This window comes from Mobula hypostoma, chromosome 2, assembly GCF_963921235.1.
Source record: "Mobula hypostoma chromosome 2, sMobHyp1.1, whole genome shotgun sequence".
NCBI lineage: Eukaryota > Metazoa > Chordata > Chondrichthyes > Myliobatiformes > Myliobatidae > Mobula > Mobula hypostoma.
In genome coordinates, this window is record NC_086098.1 from 185,548,788 (window position 1) to 185,570,877 (window position 22,090).

Consider the following 22,090-nt stretch of genomic DNA (forward strand, 5'->3'; position numbering starts at 1 on the left):
GAATGAAAATTCTGCTCTTACTATCTTTTGCTCATTAATACTTCCATTATCAGACACAGTAAACATTGTGATATTTCTTCTACAGGCAAAAAGTAGTGGTAACATCAGTGTAGTTTAATTTTTTTTCTTTAATTGCACAAAAATGGAACATGAATTTGCAAAAAAGAACTTACTCCCCACCCTTCCCCAAAATTACAAAAGAGCTTACACCCGAACATAATTATACACAGCAGAAATATGTGGAAATACATATATAAAGGTGAATATTAAGGTTTCAAAATGCAAAGATTGCATTTTTTGTAAAAAAAAATTGATTCATAATTGAAAATCAATATATTCTCTGCACAGGCCATGGGAATGTGTACATCATAAGTCTGAAGTACCATAACAAAATATTGCATACACAATTCATTGTTTTCATAAAGAAACAACATGAAATTTCATAGATAATTAAAAAACAGAGCTTCAAAGAGAATTTATGAAAATCACTTTAGTAGCTGTTTTGCCAATTTTTATTTTTGTTCAGATACAGAGCGGAATAGGCCCTTCGAGTTATTCCGCACAGCACCACCTAATTCAACTTGAGCCTAATCACGGGACAATTTACAAAGACCAATTAACCTATCCACCAGTACATCTTTGGACTGTGGGGGAAACCCACGCGGTCACGGGGAGAACGTACAAACTCCTCACAGACAGCGACGGGAATTGAGCCTGGGTCGCTGGTAGAGTGGTGTACTAACCACTACGATGTCGTGCCGCCCTGCAATAGCTGCAGCTGGAAAGTGAAAACTTGAACAGCATACATTTTGCTCTGAAATTTTGTAATACTTTATATTATATACAAAGGACTGACTGAACCTATTCCACCATTTGACTCCAGTGTCTTTGTTTCTCAATTCACCAAACTAGCTAAAGCATTTCCTCAATTCAGTACAAACTTCCTTTTTCTTTTCCCCTCACACATTGTGTCATTCCAAATGCATCCTTAAGATTCTGTGCAGTCTTTGATCACAGTGAGACAATGACAAGAGATAGGCCTGTGATTTAAGAGGCATTACCAACTACAGTTATTAGCTAATGAATAACAAATTATTCACACTCATTAGGAATTCAGAGAGGATTATTAGCAAGATTTTTCAATTGTACCATTTCTTGCCTATATTTTCCAAAATTTGAACTCTCATGCACTGATTACTGTTAGCTTGATAGTCAGCCTGAAAAGGAAACAGAGCACTTAATGTGCTGTTCAAGCTGAACTCACGTTAGCATGTTAGCTAAAATTCACTTTGCATGAATTAAGAGCCAAGATTATTCAGCTGATGATGAGGAAGTTGGGAGAATTTTCACATGATCATTCACTTGTCGTCTATTCATTTCACCATCTCAATCTCCATCTTTGTGCTCATCTGAAGAACTGAAGGCAGAGCCTGTTCTTCCCAACACACATGAAACCAGTTTGCTTTTTTGAGAAGGCAGCTATGAAGGGAGACAAAATGTGGCCACTAATTCACTAGTTTGACCATATTAACAATTACCAGTGAAGATACGGCTAAAACTCTATTCTGATCAGAAATTATTGCAGTGGAATTCAGGAATTAAGGTAACACAGGTTAAAAAAGAACTAATTAACAGGAGGAACATCGTTTTTTTTGTGGGGAAATGAGGCAGCCTTCTTGGATCATAGATCATTACAGCATTTTATGGTAACAAAACTCTTTGGATCCAACTTTATAAATGTCTTGATACAGCACATAAGTTATAAGTGATTCAATAAAGAGCCATCAATAAAGTTATGATTTCCCCCTATCTTTGCATTACAGCAGATCCTTGCTATTCTAATGCAGTCCAATATATATAGTTTGTACCCATAGCAATAGTGTCCATTGACGCTCAATTCCCATGCCTGACTCCCTCAGCTGACCTTTACTTGGCTATCAACAATAAGTTGATGATCATAGAAGTAACTTGTCATTGCCCATCAGAGAAACAACCTTCAACACCCAGTGAAACATGTTTTCAGACATTCTGCAGGGAGTGAGAAAATCTCTACAATGCAATCCTGCTGAAGTGTGCAAAACAGAATATATATTACAGCCTGTGCAAAAATACTTATATCACCTTAAAATCCAGGGTCTTGAAATCCCACTGTGCAAATATTAGCGCTGAATAGTTTATGGATTTGTATGCAATTCCTTTTTAACAATGTTAACAGGTTTAAAATGAATGGGTTAACATCGCTAGGACAAAGGATTTTCACACAAATGCATATTTTAATATTCACATAACAATGGCCAAATATGTACATGTTTGGCTTCAAACTAAGCGAATATTTATTGAGGCTGATTTATTTGCAATAAAAAGATTTTTATCATAGTATTCTGCAAAATTTCATATATCCAGTGGCATTAAATGTGCATCTGTAATAAGCATTCATGTTTGGCACCTCATTATTTCTGTCTGGAAAACAGAACTGCTTGTCTCATATATTCACGTTGACCACTAGATGGCAGTCCTGAGGACACCTACTACAATGGGCTTGGGTTTGCACACACATATTCAACTGAAACCACAATGCGATTATCATGGTTGCCTAATATGCCTGCTATAACCAATTAGTACTATCTCTGAAAGCCAACCAACTCACTTATTATTCTTAAGAAACAGCAAAATGTTTCATTGTCTTGATCACATTATTGCTATATCAAGTCATAAAAGATGGCAGCTTATGCAATGTTTTTGTTCCTCTCATCAGCAAAAAAAAACATTATATACATAAAGTACTGCAGGGGAGACAAAACACTGAAATACTTAGGCTTTACCATCATATTAATCAGAATTAGTTTTCTACAATTCATACGGATTAAAATATAAATAATAATAAAGGCATGTTATACCAAAAATACTAAAAAGGAAATGTGCAAAATGTCCTAATGTTGTTGCAATTTCCAGTTAAGTAAATTGTATACAAGAACATTTTTCTCTAGATTAACTAGTCTGTCACCAAAAGCATGATAGACCTCTAGTGTGTTTTAATCCTTAGTTGGATTACTATACTTTCCCAATCTTAGAAGGAAATGCTGCTGTAAAGATATCATTCTAGGTTTATTTTTGTAGGTAAACTATAGAAGGGACAGTCAATAGGTTTGAGAGGTTAAAAATTAATTAAGGAGACAGAATTCTTTATTTGGTATTTTGCCTTTGTTTGCACAAGGAAATTCTTCATTACCTCTTTAGTCAGAACCTTACCCATCAATAGGTGTTGAAATTCAAATTAAATATCTATAGTGCCTCATAAACAAAATTAGCTATACACTGTGGAAGAATATGCAAAAATGAATTAGTGCACAGTGCACGGGAATTCCAGTTACTAAGCCGATTTAAGGGCGACGTGCAGCTAGGCTGATTGAATTTTTGCATTTTTCTAGCTGCACACGGTCTCCAATGCTGCCTCCAGTGACTGGGCCTACAAGTTTTCTCCTGGCTGGTACTGAGGTTCTGTAGAAGTAAAGTAATCTTCTAGGAAGGCCTGCAAATACTCAAAGGTCGGTCTCTCTTCTGGCTCCTTCTTCCAACACTGGATCATGAGATCATGGAGGGACTCGGGACATTCGGGCGGGCACGGCATTCGATAACCACGTTCCACCTGATCCAGGACCTCCCGGTTTACCATTCCTGTCAATCAAAACAAGTTGACATGAGTAAGAGGTGAAGTGTTAGCACCTTTCAGCCACTCTGCTGTAGAGTAGATTTTCATTCTCTGTAAAATTATAACAAAACCAACAAAAAATGCTGCAATTTGAAACCTGCAGAATTGAAGAATTCTGTTCCTCTCTGTAATCTAGTAAAGTCACCAGAGAGACGCAACTGGTAAATATGAAGTAGTCTTTCTATTCAACAAAATGAGATACAGCAGACATCATATTGAGACCCTTTTTGGGCAAAGAGGCCAGCTCAACCCAATATTATATGACATTTTTTATACTAAAGATCAAAGGACAATATACTTACAATGTATGTACAATGCTTCCTTTGAAATACAAACAACTTTCACACCATTTCTTCGCACCCACACTAGACACCCAAATGAATATTAAATCAGCATTGTCTGGTTTTCCAATTAACCATAAGATATAGGAGTAGAATTGGGCCTTTTGGCCCAACAACTCTGCTCCACCATTTCATCATGGCTGCTCCAATTTTCCTCTCAGCCCTAATCTCCTACCTTCTCTTCATATCCCTTCATGCCCTTACCAATCAAGAATTTATCAACCTCTGCTTTAAATATATATAAAGACTTGGCCTCCACAGCTGCCAATGGCAAAGAATTCAAGATTCACCACTCACTGGCTAAAGAAATTCCCCCTCATCTCCAATCTAAAAAGACGCCCCTCTATTCTGAGACTGTGGCCTCTTGCCTTATACTCTCTCACCATAGGAAATATCCTCTCGGCTTCCACTCTATCAAACATTTTCACCATTTGATAGGTTTCAATGAGGTCACCTCTTAATCTTCTAAGTTCTAGTTAAAACAGGCTCAGAGTCATCAAACACACTTCATATGATAAGCCATCCTGGAATCATTTTCATGAACCTCCTTTGAACCCTCTCCATTTTCAGAACATCCTTTCTAAGATAAGAGGCACAAAACTGCTCACAACACTGCAAGTGAGGTATCACTAGTGCTTTATAAAGTCTCAACATTACATCCTCTTGAAATTAATGCTAGCATCATAAGTGCCTTCCTCACTACAGACTCAACTTGCAAAGTAACCTTTAGGGAATCCTGTACAAGGACTCCCAGTCCCTTTGCACCTCAGTTTTTTTTGTATTGCTCTCCATTTGGAAAATAGTTGACCTTTTCATTTCTTCTACCAAAGTCCATGACCATTCACTTCCCAAAACTGTATTCCACCTGCCATTTCTATGTCTATTTTCCTAATTCGTCTAAGTCCTCTCTACTTCCTCAAAACTACCTGTCCCTCCACCTGTCTTCATATCATCTGCAAACTTTGCAATAAATCCATCAACTCTATCATCAACGGTCCAAACTCAGCCCCCTGTGGAACACCACTAGCCCTTTATTCCCACACTTTGCCTCCTGCCAATCAGCCAATGCTTCATCCATGCTAGAATCCTTCATGTGATACCATGGGCTCATAGCTTGTAAAGCAGCCTTACGTGTGGTCATTTGGTTGCTAATTTAATTGGTTTGGCACAACATTGTGGGCCATTCCTGTGCAGTACTGTTTGATCTACGTTCTAAGACAAACTGAAAATACAAAAGAAAAACAAATAGTGATATTAATAAATAATACTGAGAACATGAGTTGTAGAGTACTTGAAAATGAACCCATAGATTACATTCAGTGATCAGTTCAGTGTTTTGGTGAGTGAAGTTATCCATCCCGATTCAGGATGGTGTTGGTACCGGATGGAGTGAGGATTAAGTTTGCTGAGAGGACAGGAAAGACTGGCGATAACTGCCTTGAAATGGTCCAGTCTGGAGATGACAAAGACATGGAAGAGAGTTTCAGCAGTGAATGAGCTGGAGAAGAACTGGGGATAGTCAATAAAGCCAGTCTGAGTGGTCTATCACAGGCTATAAAATGAGGGTTAGGTCGTGAACAGCCTAGTTTGGTTTCAAACACTATGGAACGGAACTGAATCAGTGTGGCTGGCAAAGGGAGTTTGTGATGAGGATTCAGTAACTGATGAGAACTTCTGTTTTTAGTCATCTGGATTTTGAAGAAGCAATCTTAGAGACAGAGGAGAGGTAGAGTGGAAATGGTGATCTTGACCCAATGGACATCAGTGTATGGAGCTGCAGAGGGTTGTAAGCCTAGCTCATGTAAACTCATTGGCACTAGCTTCCCCACCATCAAGGGCATCTTCTAAAGGTAATGCCTCAAAAAAAAAGGAGGCATTCATCATGAAGAACCCTCCCCACACAGGACATGCCCTCTTTGCCTTAATACCATCAGGGAGAGGTGCAGGAGCCTAAAGATACACACTCAACATTTTAGGAACAGTTTATTCCACCAGATTTCTGAATGGTCCATGAACCCATGAACAGTACTCCACTACTTTGCTTTCTCTTTGCAGTACCTTTTCTTAATATATATTTCTTATTGTCACTTACAGCTATTATATATTGCACTGTACTGCTGCCACAGAACAAACTTCATGACACATGTCAGTGCTAATAAACCTGCTTTTGATTCTGATGTAGAAATGAATGCTAACTGCAGATATATTCTTAAATTCCAGTTCTCCAAGTGGCTTATTACATCGGATTACATCAGCAAGTCATCTGACCACTGATAGTGCACTTTCATAGATCCAAGATGGCACCAGTGAACCTTGGAGACGTTCTGTGGGCTGCGGACAATAGTTATTGAGTATGAATCTCAGGGTTGTACATGGTACCTCGATAATAAATTTAGTTTGAACAAGCTGGTGTCTATGAACACCTTATTTTTTTGTGTGAGCTAAATCACTGATAATTTACTGGTATCACCTACCTAAATGACATTTAGCAATTCCTCGTTCAATTCCTGTGTGCTGGGTGAAGTGGAAGTGCGCTGGTTGTATTCAAAATTAAAATTAAACATCACGGCCGACTAAAGACTGCAGCAGCAGACTAGAGAGTGAGAGAGAAGCAGCAATGTGTTTGATCTTGGAAGCCAGCCGGTGGATTAAGGTTTTCTACTGGAACATCAGAATCAGATTTATTATCACCGGTATGTGACGTGAAACTTGTTAACTTAGCAGCAGCAGCATAACAGAAGTACCCATGTAAAGAGCAGGGGTATTAAAAAGAGGAATAAAACTGGCCAAGTATAGAAAGGGTTAAATACTTGGATGAGGAACAAGATGCACGCACATGTGGGAGGAGCAGGGATTATCGCAGCAACTCCATTAAAGTAAATGGCCCGGCAGAGAAGGGCAGAAAGGGTCACTCTGTGAAATTGCTTTGATGACTAATAACCAACCAAACCACATCCAGAAAATACTTCTCTGTGGTGGGAAGAACAATAGTTATAAACTTGCAATTAACAATTAATCCTAAAAATATATTAAACGGAGCACTGACAAACACTATGATATCTCCTCAGCCTTACGGCAAATAGCAATCAGCATGAATCAGGACGACTTATAGTCTGTGAATTGATTGCGCTCTCCTAGGGTTTAAAAGTAATGACTGGTCAGATGCAGTTCAGTGCAGACTATTAAGTAGCCAGCCGTCAAAGTGCTTAGTTTGTATTTCACATACTGTATATAATAAACAGACAATGTCCATCCAAAGACTATCCCCTGTTGACGCACATTATTTGCCCCACTGCTCAGGCTGCCTTCAAGGGTAAAAAGTGAAGCTTTTATAGTGAGGTACTGTTCATGGGTTCACGGACCATTCAGAAATCTTGTGGAATGATTGGGGAACTGTACTGGGGCCACTTACAGACACTTAATTATTTAACCAGGTATATGAATTTCGGAAGCAGATTAATTGCCTGCTGTGCTAATTCCAATAATATTCATGCTGTTTCATAAAAGGCTATTAATCGAATGGAACACGATTTGTATGAAAAGGCATTATATAAATGTAAAATCCTTTCTCTCCACAAGGTACAAAACTGCAATAAATTATAAAAAATCCATCAAGTAGTTAACTCTCTGGACCATCACTTAAACTGTTATAATTCTATTAAGTGTATTTGAACAAAAAGGAACAGTGAATCAGGCTGTAATGTTGTACTCTGGTCTTGTAGATGTTGAGCAAAAGTCCATGCATCTCATTAGCCTCCAGGAATGCAAGACTGATGCCTTGGAGCTCAGTCTCTGAGCTTGCGGAAGCACAAACGTTGAGGTGGTCAAAGCTTCTTAGAGGAATTGCAGCATCCACACAAGTTCCAAGAATTAATAACCGATGAGTCTCATGTGGCATCACACAAGACATGCTCTCTTCTCATTGCTACCAACAGGAAGGAGGTACAGAAGCCTGAAGGCACACACTCAATGATTCAGGAACAGCTTCTTCCCCTCTGTCAACTGATTTCTGAATGGACATTGAACCCATGAACACTACCTCACTACTTTGTTATTTCTCTTTTTGCACTATTTTACACACACACACACAAACACACTTACAGTAATTCAGTTTTTTTCTCTCTATTATCTTGTATTGCATTGAACTGCTGCTGCCAAGTTAGCAAAGTTCACGACATATGCCAGTGATATTAAACCTGATTCTGATGATACAGACAAAACTTGACTGGGTAGCTGTAGGTGCTGTCTGAATTGTTTGTGCGTACCATAGCACTGATGAATGGGTAACACACTACAGTCACTATCTGTTGGGACACTCATTCTCAAACCAAAAATGCCACTTTTTCTGATGTAGAACCATGTGGATGTTACAAAACTTGTTGTGAAGCTACCAGTTTAAGAAAAATGAAATAAATTAAACTGAAAACCAACAAACTACAAGATGTCAAAACAAATGTTTTTCAGAATAAGCATGTGTTTCGACTTTGTTGCTCAAGCATCTGCAGAATCTTGTGCCTCCATTTTTCAGAAATAAATTTAAGAAAAATTGCACCTAATTAATGTGTGGTGAACATGCCATGTATATAAGGAGAGTAAAGATCTGTGGCCATACCTATAAATGTCTGAAGTTAAAAAATTACATCTGTTCAGTTTACTCAGCGAGTCAGAGTCTAGGTATGATACGGTCACTGGGTGGCGGCTGTGTTGTGAATCACGCTGTTTAAATCATCATAGTTGTGCAATGCCAGCAGGTTGATGGATTAGTCGTTCTATCCCTGCCCAACCTGTCAACATTAGCTCTATTTTAGGAGATAAACCTACAAAAGCATTTATCAAGTGAACTTTTAATTCCACCCCCAAAGGCATTGCCATATTGCTTGGGTCACAGACTGCCATTGTTCCTCCAGTCTTGGTAAAGAAGCAGGGACAAGGGAGTGGAGTTTGCTCCATTCTAAATCCAAAATTTACACAGCAAGGATCAGGTAACAAGCATGGCTAGAAGCTTGAGCAAATCCTTGCCTTTCTTGAGCTCACCAACTCAAGATCTTTGTTAAAATATAGTAATTTATCAATATAGTGGGTATTGATGAGTCTCTAATTGAAACTATTTGTGCATCATTTGTAGTTCAGATGAGTTTACACGTGTCAAAAATGTTCCTGCAATTGGCCACAGCCAGTCCCATGGCAAGAAAGGTACAGGAACCTGTCTTGGGTACAATTCGTCAAATTTTGATAAATAATTCCAGTTGCTGACACTTTTATGCCATTTAGTTTTGTATGATTTAGTAGACAGAACATTCCACAAAGATAGTATCTACACTCCTTACTTCTTCTGCGTTTTGCTCTAATTCCTTTAAGTGTGGTGACTGCTTTGGCACCTCAATTATTTCTTACCCCGTATTTACAGATTTAAAAGACTTCTATGCAAATTTTGTTTCCAATATCCATGAGCAACTTATTTTTAAAAATTACATAATGGATTCTGGTTATAACTGATTACAATTAGCATGGAATGAAGTAGGAATGATGGGTGACCTAATTGAAACCTATCGAATGGTGAAGCCTTGATAGAGTGGATGTGGAGAGGATGTATCCTATGGTGGGAGGGTCTAGGACCAGAGGCCACACCCTCAGAATACAGAGGTGTCCTTTTAGAACAGAGATGAGGAGGAATTTCTTTAGCTAGAGAATGGCGAATCTGTGGAATTCTTTGCCACAGGCAGCTGTGGAGGCTAAGTCTTTACATATATTTAAGACAGAGGTTGATAGATTTTTGACTGGTCAGGGCATGATGGGATACGGGGAGAAGACAGGAGATTGGGGCTGAGAGGAAAAATGGACCAGTCATGATGAAATGACAGAGCAGACTCAATGGGCCAAATGGCCTAATTCTGCTTCTATATCTTATGGTCTTATTTTCTCGAACATGGAACACAGCAGGCGTCAAGACCATTTGGTCTACCTAGTGCATAAATGCCTTTGTAAGAGCAATGCAACTAACACCACACCCTCATTCTCTCCCTACAATACTGCAAATTATTTACTTTGTTTCATATAATTATCCAGCCTCATGGTCAATATTACACTTGAAACTGTCTCCATTATTACACCTGGCTGTGCATTCTAAACCAAATCACACTTTACTTCAATATATTTTTTTCCTCATGTCACTTTTAAACTGAACCTTCCTAGACTGTTTCAAGGACTCTGCTGTTTGATGTTTAATATTCTGTGCGCTATTCGCTCAATTTTTGCTGTTTGCACAATTTGTCTTTTTTTTTTGCGCATTGGATGTTTTCTTTCATGGTGTTTCTTTGTTTCGTGGCTATCTGCAGGAAGATTAATCTCAGGGTTGATAATAAATGTACTTTGAATCTTTGGTTTTCACTTTCATTCTTCGTTCTCTAGTTCTTGGTCCATCCACCTACAGTAGATCTATAACCTCCTGTATCAGACTCCCTGCAAACTCTTCCAAGGAAAATGATCAGAGTTTCTCCTGTCTACCCACATAGCCAAGGTTCCACTTCCCAAGGCTCATTTATGTAAAATCTCTTCTGCTCTTTTTAAAACCTTCATATCTTTCTGAAAATGGAGTGCCCAGAAGAGACACACTCAGCATTTTAGGAACACCTTCTTCCCCTCTGCCATCAGATTTCTGAATGGACTATGAACCAACCCATCAACGCTATCTCACTATTTTTGCCTACTTATTTAATTTAATAATTTTATATATATAGTTTATTTATGTATTGCAATGTACTGCCACCACATAACACCAAATTTCATGGCATTCTGTATGTCAGTGATATTAAACATGATTCTAATTCTGATTCTAAAAGAGTTTGCTGACTGTGCACATTCCACAAGAATTGTTTAATACTCAGTAACCAGGAGATTTATTCTGTACTTCAGGATTTACCTGGATATGGTACTCTGCCCTTTGTAGCTAATTCAGTCATCAGAATTCCAAACGACCACACGTCAGATTTGATAGTAAACCGTCCATAGAGTGCAGCTTCCGGTGCCGTCCACTTGATAGGGAATTTCGCACCTGTAACACATGAATGCAAGTGAAGAAAAGAAATGAACAGGTAATCTCCTACCACAAACAACAGAAAATCTGCAGATGCTGGAAATCTGAGCAACACACACAAAATAGTGGAGAAACCCAGCAGGCCAGGCAGCATCTATGGAAAAGAGTAAACAGTCGAAGTTTCGGGCCAAGACCCTTTGGCAGGACTCTGCACAACTGTATAATATTATGCCACATAGGATTTACATATTTACTGGGAGCAATTACACCACTTTGTATTGTAAACTATTTAACTCAACAATGCTGCAGCAAATGATATAATTCTCTTCAATTATATTTGCATAAGGGCAAACGATTCCGTAGGGATATGGAAACAGATTTATGAACAGTAGAAGTCAAGTTAACTAAGGGATTGAGATAATATGGAAGACTTATGTATTCTACTTGAGAATATTTCACAGATTAATTTCCATGAGGTTATTACAGAGGCTACTCAATTATATATCTATAAATTCTGCACTACACTCACTGAAAAGCAGGCACAGTATTTCTTCCATTATTAAGGTTACTTAGAATTAAAAATATTACAGCATACAACTTTCATCTGATGTGTGGTCATCATCATGAAGAATTAACATAATTTTCCTCTCTCTATCTGCCTGACCCAATTATTTTCAATATCGTCAATTTTGGGTTCAGATTCAGATTTATTTAATCACATGTACAGTGAAATGAGTCGTTTGCCTTCACAACCAACACACCCAAGATGTGCTGGGGACAGCCGGCAAGTTTCGCCACATATTCCGGGGACAACCACAGCGTCCCCACAATGTTCAGCAGAACAACACAAACAGCCACAAGATCAAAATAAGCTCCTTTGCCACCCTTCCTCTCACTCCCCCCACACACAGAGGCCTCCAAACCCAGAGCAAGCCACCTCTGGGCCTCCAGTCCTTGGCTCTGGGCTCTCAAACTCACAAACACATGGCCTTCAACCTCCAGACCCTGGTCTGGACTTGCAGACTTAACATTCAAGCAGATAGACCTCAGACTAATTTAGGTTTTTAGCAACTACATAATTTTGCCTTTGTACATGCATACATTTTTATTTTCAACAGTGACAGATCATTGGATAAAGACCTGATGGACACTGTTGTAAACTCCAGTCAACAGCCACTCTGCCAGTATTACCCACTCACATTAAGTGTTTTTAAGATTCCTTGCTGGACATGATGGAATTGTTGAGTACATTAACCTGTGAATAGGTGGCATAAAGTAATGCTTGACAAAAATGATAGACATTTATTATCAAACATTCATATATGTTACAACCAGATCTGGGCGCAAGTGGGCAGCCAACGCAGCTGTGGAGCAGGCAGTGTGTTCTCTGAAGCTGCGAGATATCATCGGCAACCCCTGCGTCGGGCGGCAAGGCCTCAGCTCAGTTCACTTCCAGCAGTGGGGAAACGCAAGCATAAGGAACAGGCGAGACATGGTACAGGCAGAAGTACGGATCCGTGAGGAAGAGAAGCGAATGTCAAAGGCAGTGGGACGAGGGTCCCAGGGTGCCTGGACAAAATGGGATCTGCCTAAGCACAAGATCTCATGGGCAGAGTTATGGAGACTGGAGTCCTTCCGTATTTCCTTCCTCTTGCGATCTGTGTATGACACCCTTCCTTTGCCATTACATCTGTACACATGGGGGATGAGAGAGGACCCGAACTGTAAGCTCTATAGTCAAAAGGGGACACTGGCTCATATACTGTCCGGGTGCAAAACAGCTCTAACTCAAGGACGGTATAGGTGGTGCTATGATAAGGCTCTTGCTGACACACTAGAATGGCGAGAGAGATGCAAGAAGAGGATGGCTGGCACATATTTGAGGAAGGCCATCACCTTCGCAAAGGGGGAGCCAGGCCTTTCGTAACCAAGCAACCAAAGCCCAATCTGCTGCTAACAGTCAGGTCTTGGGAGATGAGGGTCGATGTGGGAAGGAGGCTGCAGTTCCTGGATGTGGTGCACACAACCCTACGCTCGGACGTTTTCTGTGGTAAATAATTCTGGTTGAGCTGACTGTGCTGTGGGAGGAGGGATGGGAAGATGCCCACGAGAGAAAGGCCTTGAAGTACCAGCCCTTAGTACAGGAGTGTAAAGACAAGGGATGGCAGGCATGGTTGTTCCCTGTGGAGATCAGCTGCAGAGGTTTCCCAGCCAAATCAGCATGGTGGTTGTTGTCAGCTCTGGGCCTGATTGAAAGCAGCAAAAAAAACAAGCAACTTGTAAGATGGGGGAAGAGGCAGAACGAGCCTCTTGTTGGATTTGGAGTAGGCGCGAGGAGGGAAGCTAGAAGCCAGGAGCAGATGGGCAGTGATTTAGCCACCACTGCCAGGCCACCAACTGGAGAGTGTCATGGTTAAGGGTCAAAACACTCTGTGAAGGTTGGGAAGCACCTGATGATATCTGCTCCTGGTTGAAAGCTACGGCTACCTCATAAGGTATCCGGAGAATGCATCCTAACAAGTGTATGTAACAAGTAATAAATCAGCACTATACTTTTAAAAGCTCACTTAAAGTTGAACGCTTGTGAAATTATTTATCTATGCATACTAGCATTCAGAAAGCACCCCCCACCTCAGCAGTGTGCCGTGATGAATGTTTCCAAGTCCTGGATCACAACTCAACCCTCAGCCTTTTAGCTCAGGATCCCCAAACTGGTATCTGGTAACTGATGCACATCCCAATTTGGACCATATTTATTACTCACTAATTTATGAGCTCTCTCAGAATTTACTGCTGACATGTATGAAAAAACAAGAAAAGCAGCTACTTTTGGAGTCTGTCAGTTTAATTTCATGGTTGAATATGCTGATTTTGTATTAGCTACTGTCAGATGTCAGGGGTAAGGTTTTTTTTAATGCAGAGAGTGGTCAGTGCGTGGAATGGGCTGCCAGCAACGGTGGTGGAGGCAGATACCAAAGAGTCTTTAAAAGACTCCTGGATAGGTGCATGGAGTTCAGAAAAATAGAGGGCTATGGGTAACCCTAAGTAATTTCTATAGTAAGGACATGTTCGGCATAGCTTTGTGGGCCAAAGGGCCTGTATTGTGCTTTAGGCTTTCTATGTTTCTCTAGGTAAGCGGTCAGGTTAAAGGTCAGCATGGCCAAAGGGAAGTACAGTGCCCTAATTGTCAATGTGAATATAGTATCCCTTATGGAACCCAGCAGTTCATTATTTTACACATTACTATTTATCCATAAATAAGTACCATCTGTTATATTTTTTACAGCTCAGTTGACCTAACATCAAACGTAGTTGTAGAATCCACAGGACTTTAATAATCCAGTCCATAACACCCTCCAAGAAGACCACAACCTTGTTGTAGGGTTTGGAGGCTTGTGTGCCTCAATGAGCTCTATGCTGGCTGGAGTCAGGGCTTGGTAGGGTCACCCATGCCAAACAGGTCAAAGGATAGAGGCCAGATGAAGAGTTGTTTGGGGGTTCAGCTCAGGACTAACAACAAAATTGTTACAGAAACAGCAGTGAAGAATCCACCTGCATCTGAGTGTGACGGTATTCCTGGGACTTGCATGACTGCTAATAGTGGAAACTGAGCTACTGACACGATGAAGGAAGCCCTGAACACCACCAGAGATGGAGGACCTTCATTGCTGCCCTAAATGCCAGCAGCGTAACAGGTAGTGGAGAAGAGAGAGAGAGACGGGGGGAGGGGGAGAGAGAGAGGGGTGAGAGAGAGGGGTGAGAGAGGGGGAGAGAGAGGGGGAGAGAGAGGGGGAGAGAGAGGGGGAGAGAGAGGGGGGAGAGAGAGGGGGGAGAGAGAGGGGGGAGAGAGAGAGGGGGAGAGAGAGAGGGGGAGAGAGAGAGGGGGAGAGAGAGAGGGGGAGAGAGAGAGGGGGAGAGAGAGAGGGGGAGAGAGAGAGGGGGAGAGAGAGAGGGGGAGAGAGAGAGGGGGGGAGAGAGAGAGGGGGAGAGAGAGAGGGGGAGAGAGAGAGGGGGAGAGAGAGAGGGGGAGAGAGAGAGGGGGAGAGAGAGAGGGGGAGAGAGAGAGGGGGAGAGAGAGAGGGGGAGAGAGAGAAGGGGAGAGAGAGAAGGGGCGAGAGAGAAGGGGCGAGAGAGACAATAACACACAGTGGAATCTTTATATGATCAACTCATCGCTGCAAAATGAAATTGTGGCTTAAGGCAATGTGCAATGTTATCAGTTTAGGCTTGTCATTGCCTTGGGGTGAATAAAAATTCAGCTTTCTCATTGATGATATGAACCAACGTAACGTAACTGGTGGACCACTCTTAGTCTGTCCTTTACCCTTTGAGCTGTTTGGCAGGAGTGACCCTACCACGAGCCAGAGCATAAAGCCCTGACTCCAGCCACACAGATCTCCGAGTCATTGAGGCACTCAAGCCTCCAAACCCTACGACAAGTTTGTGGTCCTCTTGGAGGCTACTATGGACTGGATTATTAAAACCTTGTGGGTTCTGCAACTCTATTTGATATTAGGTCAAAATAGCAGTATGGGGTCCTAGGAAAGAGGAAAGTAAAATGAATATGGGATAGGTCTGGTTTTATGAGATTTTATTTCATAGTGAATAGGTAGCTCCAGTCCAGAGTGGTGGGAAAAACTAAAATTTCCTGACTCAGACAACCAGGAGAATTAGCCTGAATTTTGTGGTAACAGTCATAGCTAATCTGAAAAAAAAATTGGTAAAGATCTGATGAGCTCTGTGGTGCTGACTTCCTCTTTTCTTATGCTGGTTGCTGCTGAATGTCAATTCAAAAGGGATCTCTGACATCCGGAAACAATACAGTCATGGGGCCAGCTGAACAGTTAATATAATCGAAGAATTCCCAAAGACAGCAAACCAAGAACAACACAGCACAAGTTTTAATTTACTAATACTTTAAACCTTCCACAAAGGGGAAAAATAAAGACTGAAATATTGTAAATCAAGCATTAAAGCATTATTATGATTGCGGCAACTGGAAAGTTGATGAAGTTTTAGCCTTTTCCATCATTACACTATAGTCTCCCTTGCATCATCACTGATCTTAGTGGGAGAATCGAAGGCCAGAGGGCACAGCCTTAGAATAGAAGTTCCCTTCAGAACAGAGAAGAGGAGGTATTTTCTTTGGCCAGAGGATGGGGAATCTGTGAAACTCATTGCCACAGATTTAGTATATTTATAGCAGGGGTTGATAGTTTCATGATTAGTAAGGACATCAAAAGTTACAGGGAAAAGACAGGGGTTGAGAGGGAAAATAGATCAGCCATGATGGAATGCCAAAGCAAACTTGATGGGCTGAATGGCCTAATTTGGTCTTATGCATTGACATACAACCAATGTATATTAACTTACATATATATTTATTGGTGCATTTTTATTATTATTGTGTTCTTTATATTATTTGTTTTTGTACTGTAGCGGGGTACCTTTACACTTATGTACTGGACATGACAGTGAACAATCTTGAATCTTGAAATCTGAAAGTTGGTGTCAGCTTCTAGGATAATAACCATACACTTTTTAAGTTATGCTCCCCATCACTACAACTGCAAAATCAAGTCTTGGATCTACTTCAACAACCACAGTGAAGAAGATGCGTACTACTGGAAAAAATACAGGGATCTGAATCTGAGAGGCAGGTCCGAGCAATGAAAATTTTACATTCTTTTAAATAGGGATGAACTCCAGGGATACAGAGGCAAGAACAATGAAACACAATGCAATCTTAAAAATCAATTCCTGGACCACATTGTGACAAAAATGTACCCAAGATGATTAACAGTGATCTCTCCCTCTAAACTTGGACTTTTAAAAACTCTGCATGGGGAATATGATTGTCCCAAACACATGAATCTCAAGCCATTGCGCAATTCTATTACACGCACCCAAATTCTGCTGAAGCTAGAAAAATAAACGAATTTTAATTAATTCATTCTGACAGGATGCTTCTGAAATGGCATTGATTGGAATCAGTTTAGTCATTATTAATTGCTCAGTGCTAACCTTGCCGAGCTGTGTATTCATTGTCTTCAATCAGTCGAGCCAGGCCAAAATCAGCAACCTTACACACAAGGCTTTCACCCACAAGAATGTTCGCTGCTCGTAAGTCACGGTGAACATAATTCATCCTTTCGACGTACGCCATGCCAGCTGAGATCTGAAAAATGTATATTTAATATACCATTGAATTTGAGATAAGTAGGGAGGTATCATATATTAGTAGCTTCCTGGGATCAGAATTCCCTGTGTTCTAGGACTGCACTGTCAGTTATAAGGTTCTAGACAATGAAATACAAAGAATTCCTCCTACGAAGTCCATAACCCAATGGTATGAACATTGATTTTTTTCAATTTCAAGTAACATCATAAAGGACCCCAGCCACCCTGCTCATGGACTGTTTGTTCTAATCCCATCAGGGAGAAGGTTACATTGCATCCATGCCAGGACCACCACCCTCAAAAACAGTTACTTTTCCCAGAGCAGTAAGGCTGATAACACCACTCACTAACACACCCCTCCATACCCGCCCCACTCATCTCCTATCACTGACCTTCTGTACAGACACTCCTGTGCCTAGTGTCAATTTAGGACATTCGGAATCAGAATCAGGTTTATTGTCACCAGCATGTGATGTGAAATCAATTTATATATATAAGCTGTCTAATTTATTTACATTTATTGTGTCTTCTTTATTCTGTTCTGTAACTTATTGTGTTTTTTTTTGGCTGCATCAGATGCAGAGTACCAATTATTTAATTCTGTTTTACACTTGTGTAATGGAAATGACATTAAACAGTCTTGAATCTTGAATCCATTTTTATCCAACACACAAAATGCTGGAGTTCCTCCTGAATGTTGTGTGTCTTGCTGGAGATTTCCAGCACCTACAGAATCTCTCATGTCTCCCATTGTTATCCCCTTCCCCATATCCCTTCCTCCAGCCCCCCAACAGCTGTTTTTATCCCCTCCCCCTCCTTATTCTATCAATCTGTTACCCTCATATTTTACCCTCCGGATCCCCCCCTCACCCCTAATGCACCCGACCTTTAATCTTGTTTTACCTGCCTACCTCTCCCCTGATGGTTCTGCATTACCATCTTCCTTATTTTAAAGTCAAAGTGTATATATATAAAACCATATACTACCCTGAGATTCATTTTCTTGCAGGCATTTATAGTAGAACAAAGGAATACAATAGAATCAATGAAGAAACAAACATAATAAAGGATTGACAAACAACCAATGTACAAAACAAGCCAAATTGCACAAATGATAAAAAAAAAGTAGATAAGTAATATGGGGAACATGAGTTACAAAGCCCTGGAAAGTGAGTCTATAGGTTGTGGAGTCAGTTCAGCTTTGAGGCGAGAGAAGCTACCCACTCTGGCTCAGAAGTCTGATGGTTATTCTGAAACTGGTGGTGTGGGATTTAAGGGTCCTGTACCTCCTGCCCGATGGCAGTAGTGAGAAGAGAGTATGCCCTGTATCATGGAGGCCCTAATGATAGATATTGCTTTCTGGTGGCAGGGCTCCTTGTCGATGTCCTCAATGATGGGGAGAGCTTTGACTGTGATGGACCCAAATCCCACTTTGCACTTATATCAATTACCACAGACCAGTCTCAGTAGCTTTTGTATTTTCACTTATTACTCTCCAGCAGCTCCACCTTTATTTGCACCTCCCCAAACCCGATTCCATTTGCCTTTTCTTTTTATATAAAGCTCGCTCCATCTCTTATCCACCCACCTGCCTCTGTCTCCTCGCCATACCCCTCGCATTAACCTGCCTAGTTCCATCTGCCCATCCTCCTTTACCAACCCCCGGTCCAACCATCACTTGCTGGGCCTTGTCTCACCACTCCCCTTTCCTCCCTATACTGGCCACCTTCCTTCTCCAGTCTCAGCGCTGATGCATGGTGCCAATGAGAAATGTTGACAATTTCTACCCTCCAACAGGTGCCGGTCGACACACTGACTTCCTCTAAAGTATTTCCCCTTTGAAGCCTAATTTGGGGTATTACATGTAGTTCTGGTCACCTATCTAAGGGAAAGCTATCAATAAGATAGAAAGAGTACAAAGAAAATTTACAACGATATTGTTGGGACAAGGACCTGAGTTAAAGGGAAAGATTGAATAAGTTAAGACTCTGTTAAACCATGAGCACATCTACATGAAACATTGCCGGAGAAAAGTAGCATCCATCAAAGATCCTCACCACCCAGGCCATGCTCTTCTCGCTGCTGCCATCAGGTAGAAGGCACAAGAGCCTCAGGAGTCAGATCACCAGGTTCAAGAACAGTTACTACCCTTCAACCATCAGGCTTTTGAACAAAAGGGGATAACTACACTCTGGGAGTGTAGTTCCCACAACTGATGGTTTCATGTTGAGGACTCCTTATCTTATTATTTCATGGTGTTATTTATTGCAATTTACTTATATTTGCATTTGCACAGTTTGTTGCTCATTGATCTTGTCCAGTTACTGTTGTCACGTACCCCATGATGGGAATAAAGAAACCAGCAGAAATAGAAACCACTTTGGAGTCTAGTATTGCTAATAACTAATAATATTTATTAATAACCACGCAATACAGTAAACTAAGTGAAGATAAATCACACAGGTTAGCACGAATTATATACATAAGTAAATCAGTAAGTGTGGAAAAATATGTATGAAAACCAAGCTTCTTTAAGTCTAGGGGTAAAAAGATACAGTCTTACTATGTTGAGTAAAGTTCAGTTCAGTTCGTGGTATTTAGTCGAATAGTGATGGAGAGAGAGAGAGTGAGAGTGAGTTGAGTGTTCAGGTGAGCTGATGCCGTAGATCTTCTCGTCGTCCTCCGAAATCCTTTACAAGTCACCGACCGTGACTTTAACAACAAAGGGGACCGTACTTCGGTGTGGTTGAGTTGTCTACCCAGGCCAGGGTCGGACACATGGACAACTCCTCACCGGTCTTGCCTTTGAATTTTCACTGGCAGAGCACTTGGATCAATCCACCTGATTGATCCTCCAAAACCCACTTTCTTTGCGGGCACAACAATGCTCACTCAGTGTCCAGATCATGTGTCTGAGGTCTGTATCATCTGACCTCCTATTTATCTCACCAGGCTGAGCTTCACCTGTCATTCAAAGAGTCCCTCCTTCCTTTGTCTGTAAAGGAATGCGAGCAGGCAACAAGTCCTTGGAAGTAACATCAATAATGTCCTGTTGGTCACCATAGCAACCTTGGAGCTGCTCAATTTTTATCTCCAAAGTAAAACTCTAAAGTTAACTCCTGTGTCAGTCCAACTGTCAATCTTGGTCTCTCTCTCTTTTCCAAACAAACCATCAATGATAAACGTCTCTCTCTGTCTCTCTTCAAACAGTTAATAGGGGCACTTCTGGATCCCCTCACACTGTTCTATAGATTTGCTAAGTATGCCCACAGGAAAAAGAACCTCAGGGTTGTATGTCATGACATGTATGTACTCTGATACGAGGAAATCTGCAGATGCTGGAATTTCAAGCAACACACATAAAAATTGCTGGTGAGCGCAGTAGGCCAGGCAGCACCTCTAGGAAGAGGTACAGTCAACGTTTCGGGCCGAGACCCTTCGTCAGGACTAACTGAAAGAAGAGATAGTAAGAGATTTGAAAGTGGGAGGGGGAGGGGGAGATCTGAAATGATAGGAGAAGACAGGAGGGGGGAGGGATGGAGCCAAGAGCTGGACAGTTGATTGGCAAAAGGGATATGAGAGGATCATGGCGCGGGAGGCCTAGGGAGAAAGAATGGGGGAGGGGGGAAGCCCAGAGTACCTGTAGAGGTTGGGTGAGACCAGAACTAGAGGTCATAAATTAACAGTGAAAGATAAATATTTACTGGGAACCTGAGGTGGGAACTTCTTCACTCGGAGGGTGGAGTGAGTGTGGAATGAGCTGCCAGTGGAAGTGGTGGGATATGAATTGAATTGAATTGACTTTATTTCTTACATGAGGTGTAAAAATCGTTACATTACGTCACCATCTAAATGTGCAATGTGGAATCATAATAATTTATAATAAATAGAACAGTCAATGTAACATAGAAGTACACTCAAATCAGCGTGAGTTCATCAGTCTGATGGCCTGGTGGAAGAAGCTGTCCTAGAGCCTGTTGGTCCTGGTTTTTATGTTGCGGTACCATTTCCCGGATGATAGCAGTTGGAACAGTTTGTGGTTGCGGTGACTCCAGTCCCCAATGACCCTACGGGCCCTTTTTCACACCTGTCTCTGTAAATGTCCTGAATCACGGGAAGTTCACAACTACAGATGTGCTGGGCTGTCCGCACCACTCTCTACAGAGACCTGCGATTAAGGGAGGTACAGTTCCCATACCAGGCAGTGATGCAGCCAGTCAGGATGCTCTCAATTGTGCCCCTGTAGAAAGTCTCTCTTATGAATTGGGGGCCCATACCAAACTTCCTCAATCATCTGAGGTGAAAGAGGCGCTGTTGTACCTTTTTGCCAACAATACTACATTGATTGTCCTTATCTCAAACATTAACAAGGTGGCCTACAGGGAAGAAGTCACCTCTCTGACACAGTGGTGTCAAGAAAACAACTTCTCCCTCAATGTCGCAAAAACAAAGGAGCTGGTTGTGGATTACAGGAGGACCATGTGAGGTCCTTGGTGATGTGGATGCCGAGGAACTTAAAGCTGTTTACCCTCTCAACCCCAGATCTACAGATGGCAATAGGGGTTAGTCCGTCTCCATTACTCCTGTAATCCACAACCAGCTCCTTTGTTTTTGCGACATTGAGGTTGTTTTCTTGACACCACTATATCAGAGAGGTGACTTCTTCCCTGTAGGCCACCTTGTTATTGCTTGAGATTAGGCCAATCAATGTAGTATCGTCAGCAAATTTAATTGGCAGATTGAAGCTGTGGGTGGCGACACAGTCATGGGTATAGAGAGAGTAAATGAGGGAACTTAGTACATAGCCCTGAGGGGCTCCTGTGTTGA

At 41.2% G+C, this 22,090-nt stretch overlaps 1 protein-coding gene and 1 long non-coding RNA gene across 3 annotated transcripts in view; one reads left to right on the top strand and one right to left on the bottom strand.

Annotated features, from left to right (window-relative positions):
* LOC134342746 (uncharacterized) overlaps positions 1-6,529 on the top strand; it is a 49,706-nt gene extending 43,177 nt beyond the window's left edge. Inside the window, exon 4 of the long non-coding RNA XR_010017088.1 lies at positions 6,271-6,529. This is a non-coding gene — a long non-coding RNA (uncharacterized LOC134342746). The remainder of the gene's footprint in view (positions 1-6,270) is intronic.
* LOC134342744 (proto-oncogene tyrosine-protein kinase Src-like) overlaps positions 86-22,090 on the bottom strand; it is a 219,770-nt gene continuing 197,765 nt past the window's right edge. For both annotated transcript variants that reach the window (XM_063041250.1, XM_063041251.1), the window contains exons 10-12: positions 17,108-17,261; positions 10,970-11,101; positions 86-3,675 (exon numbers count right to left, since the gene is read on the bottom strand). In XM_063041250.1, coding sequence (XP_062897320.1) covers positions 3,467-3,675; positions 10,970-11,101; positions 17,108-17,261 — 495 coding nt within the window. In that variant the 3' untranslated portion in view covers positions 86-3,466. The remainder of the gene's footprint in view (positions 3,676-10,969; positions 11,102-17,107; positions 17,262-22,090) is intronic.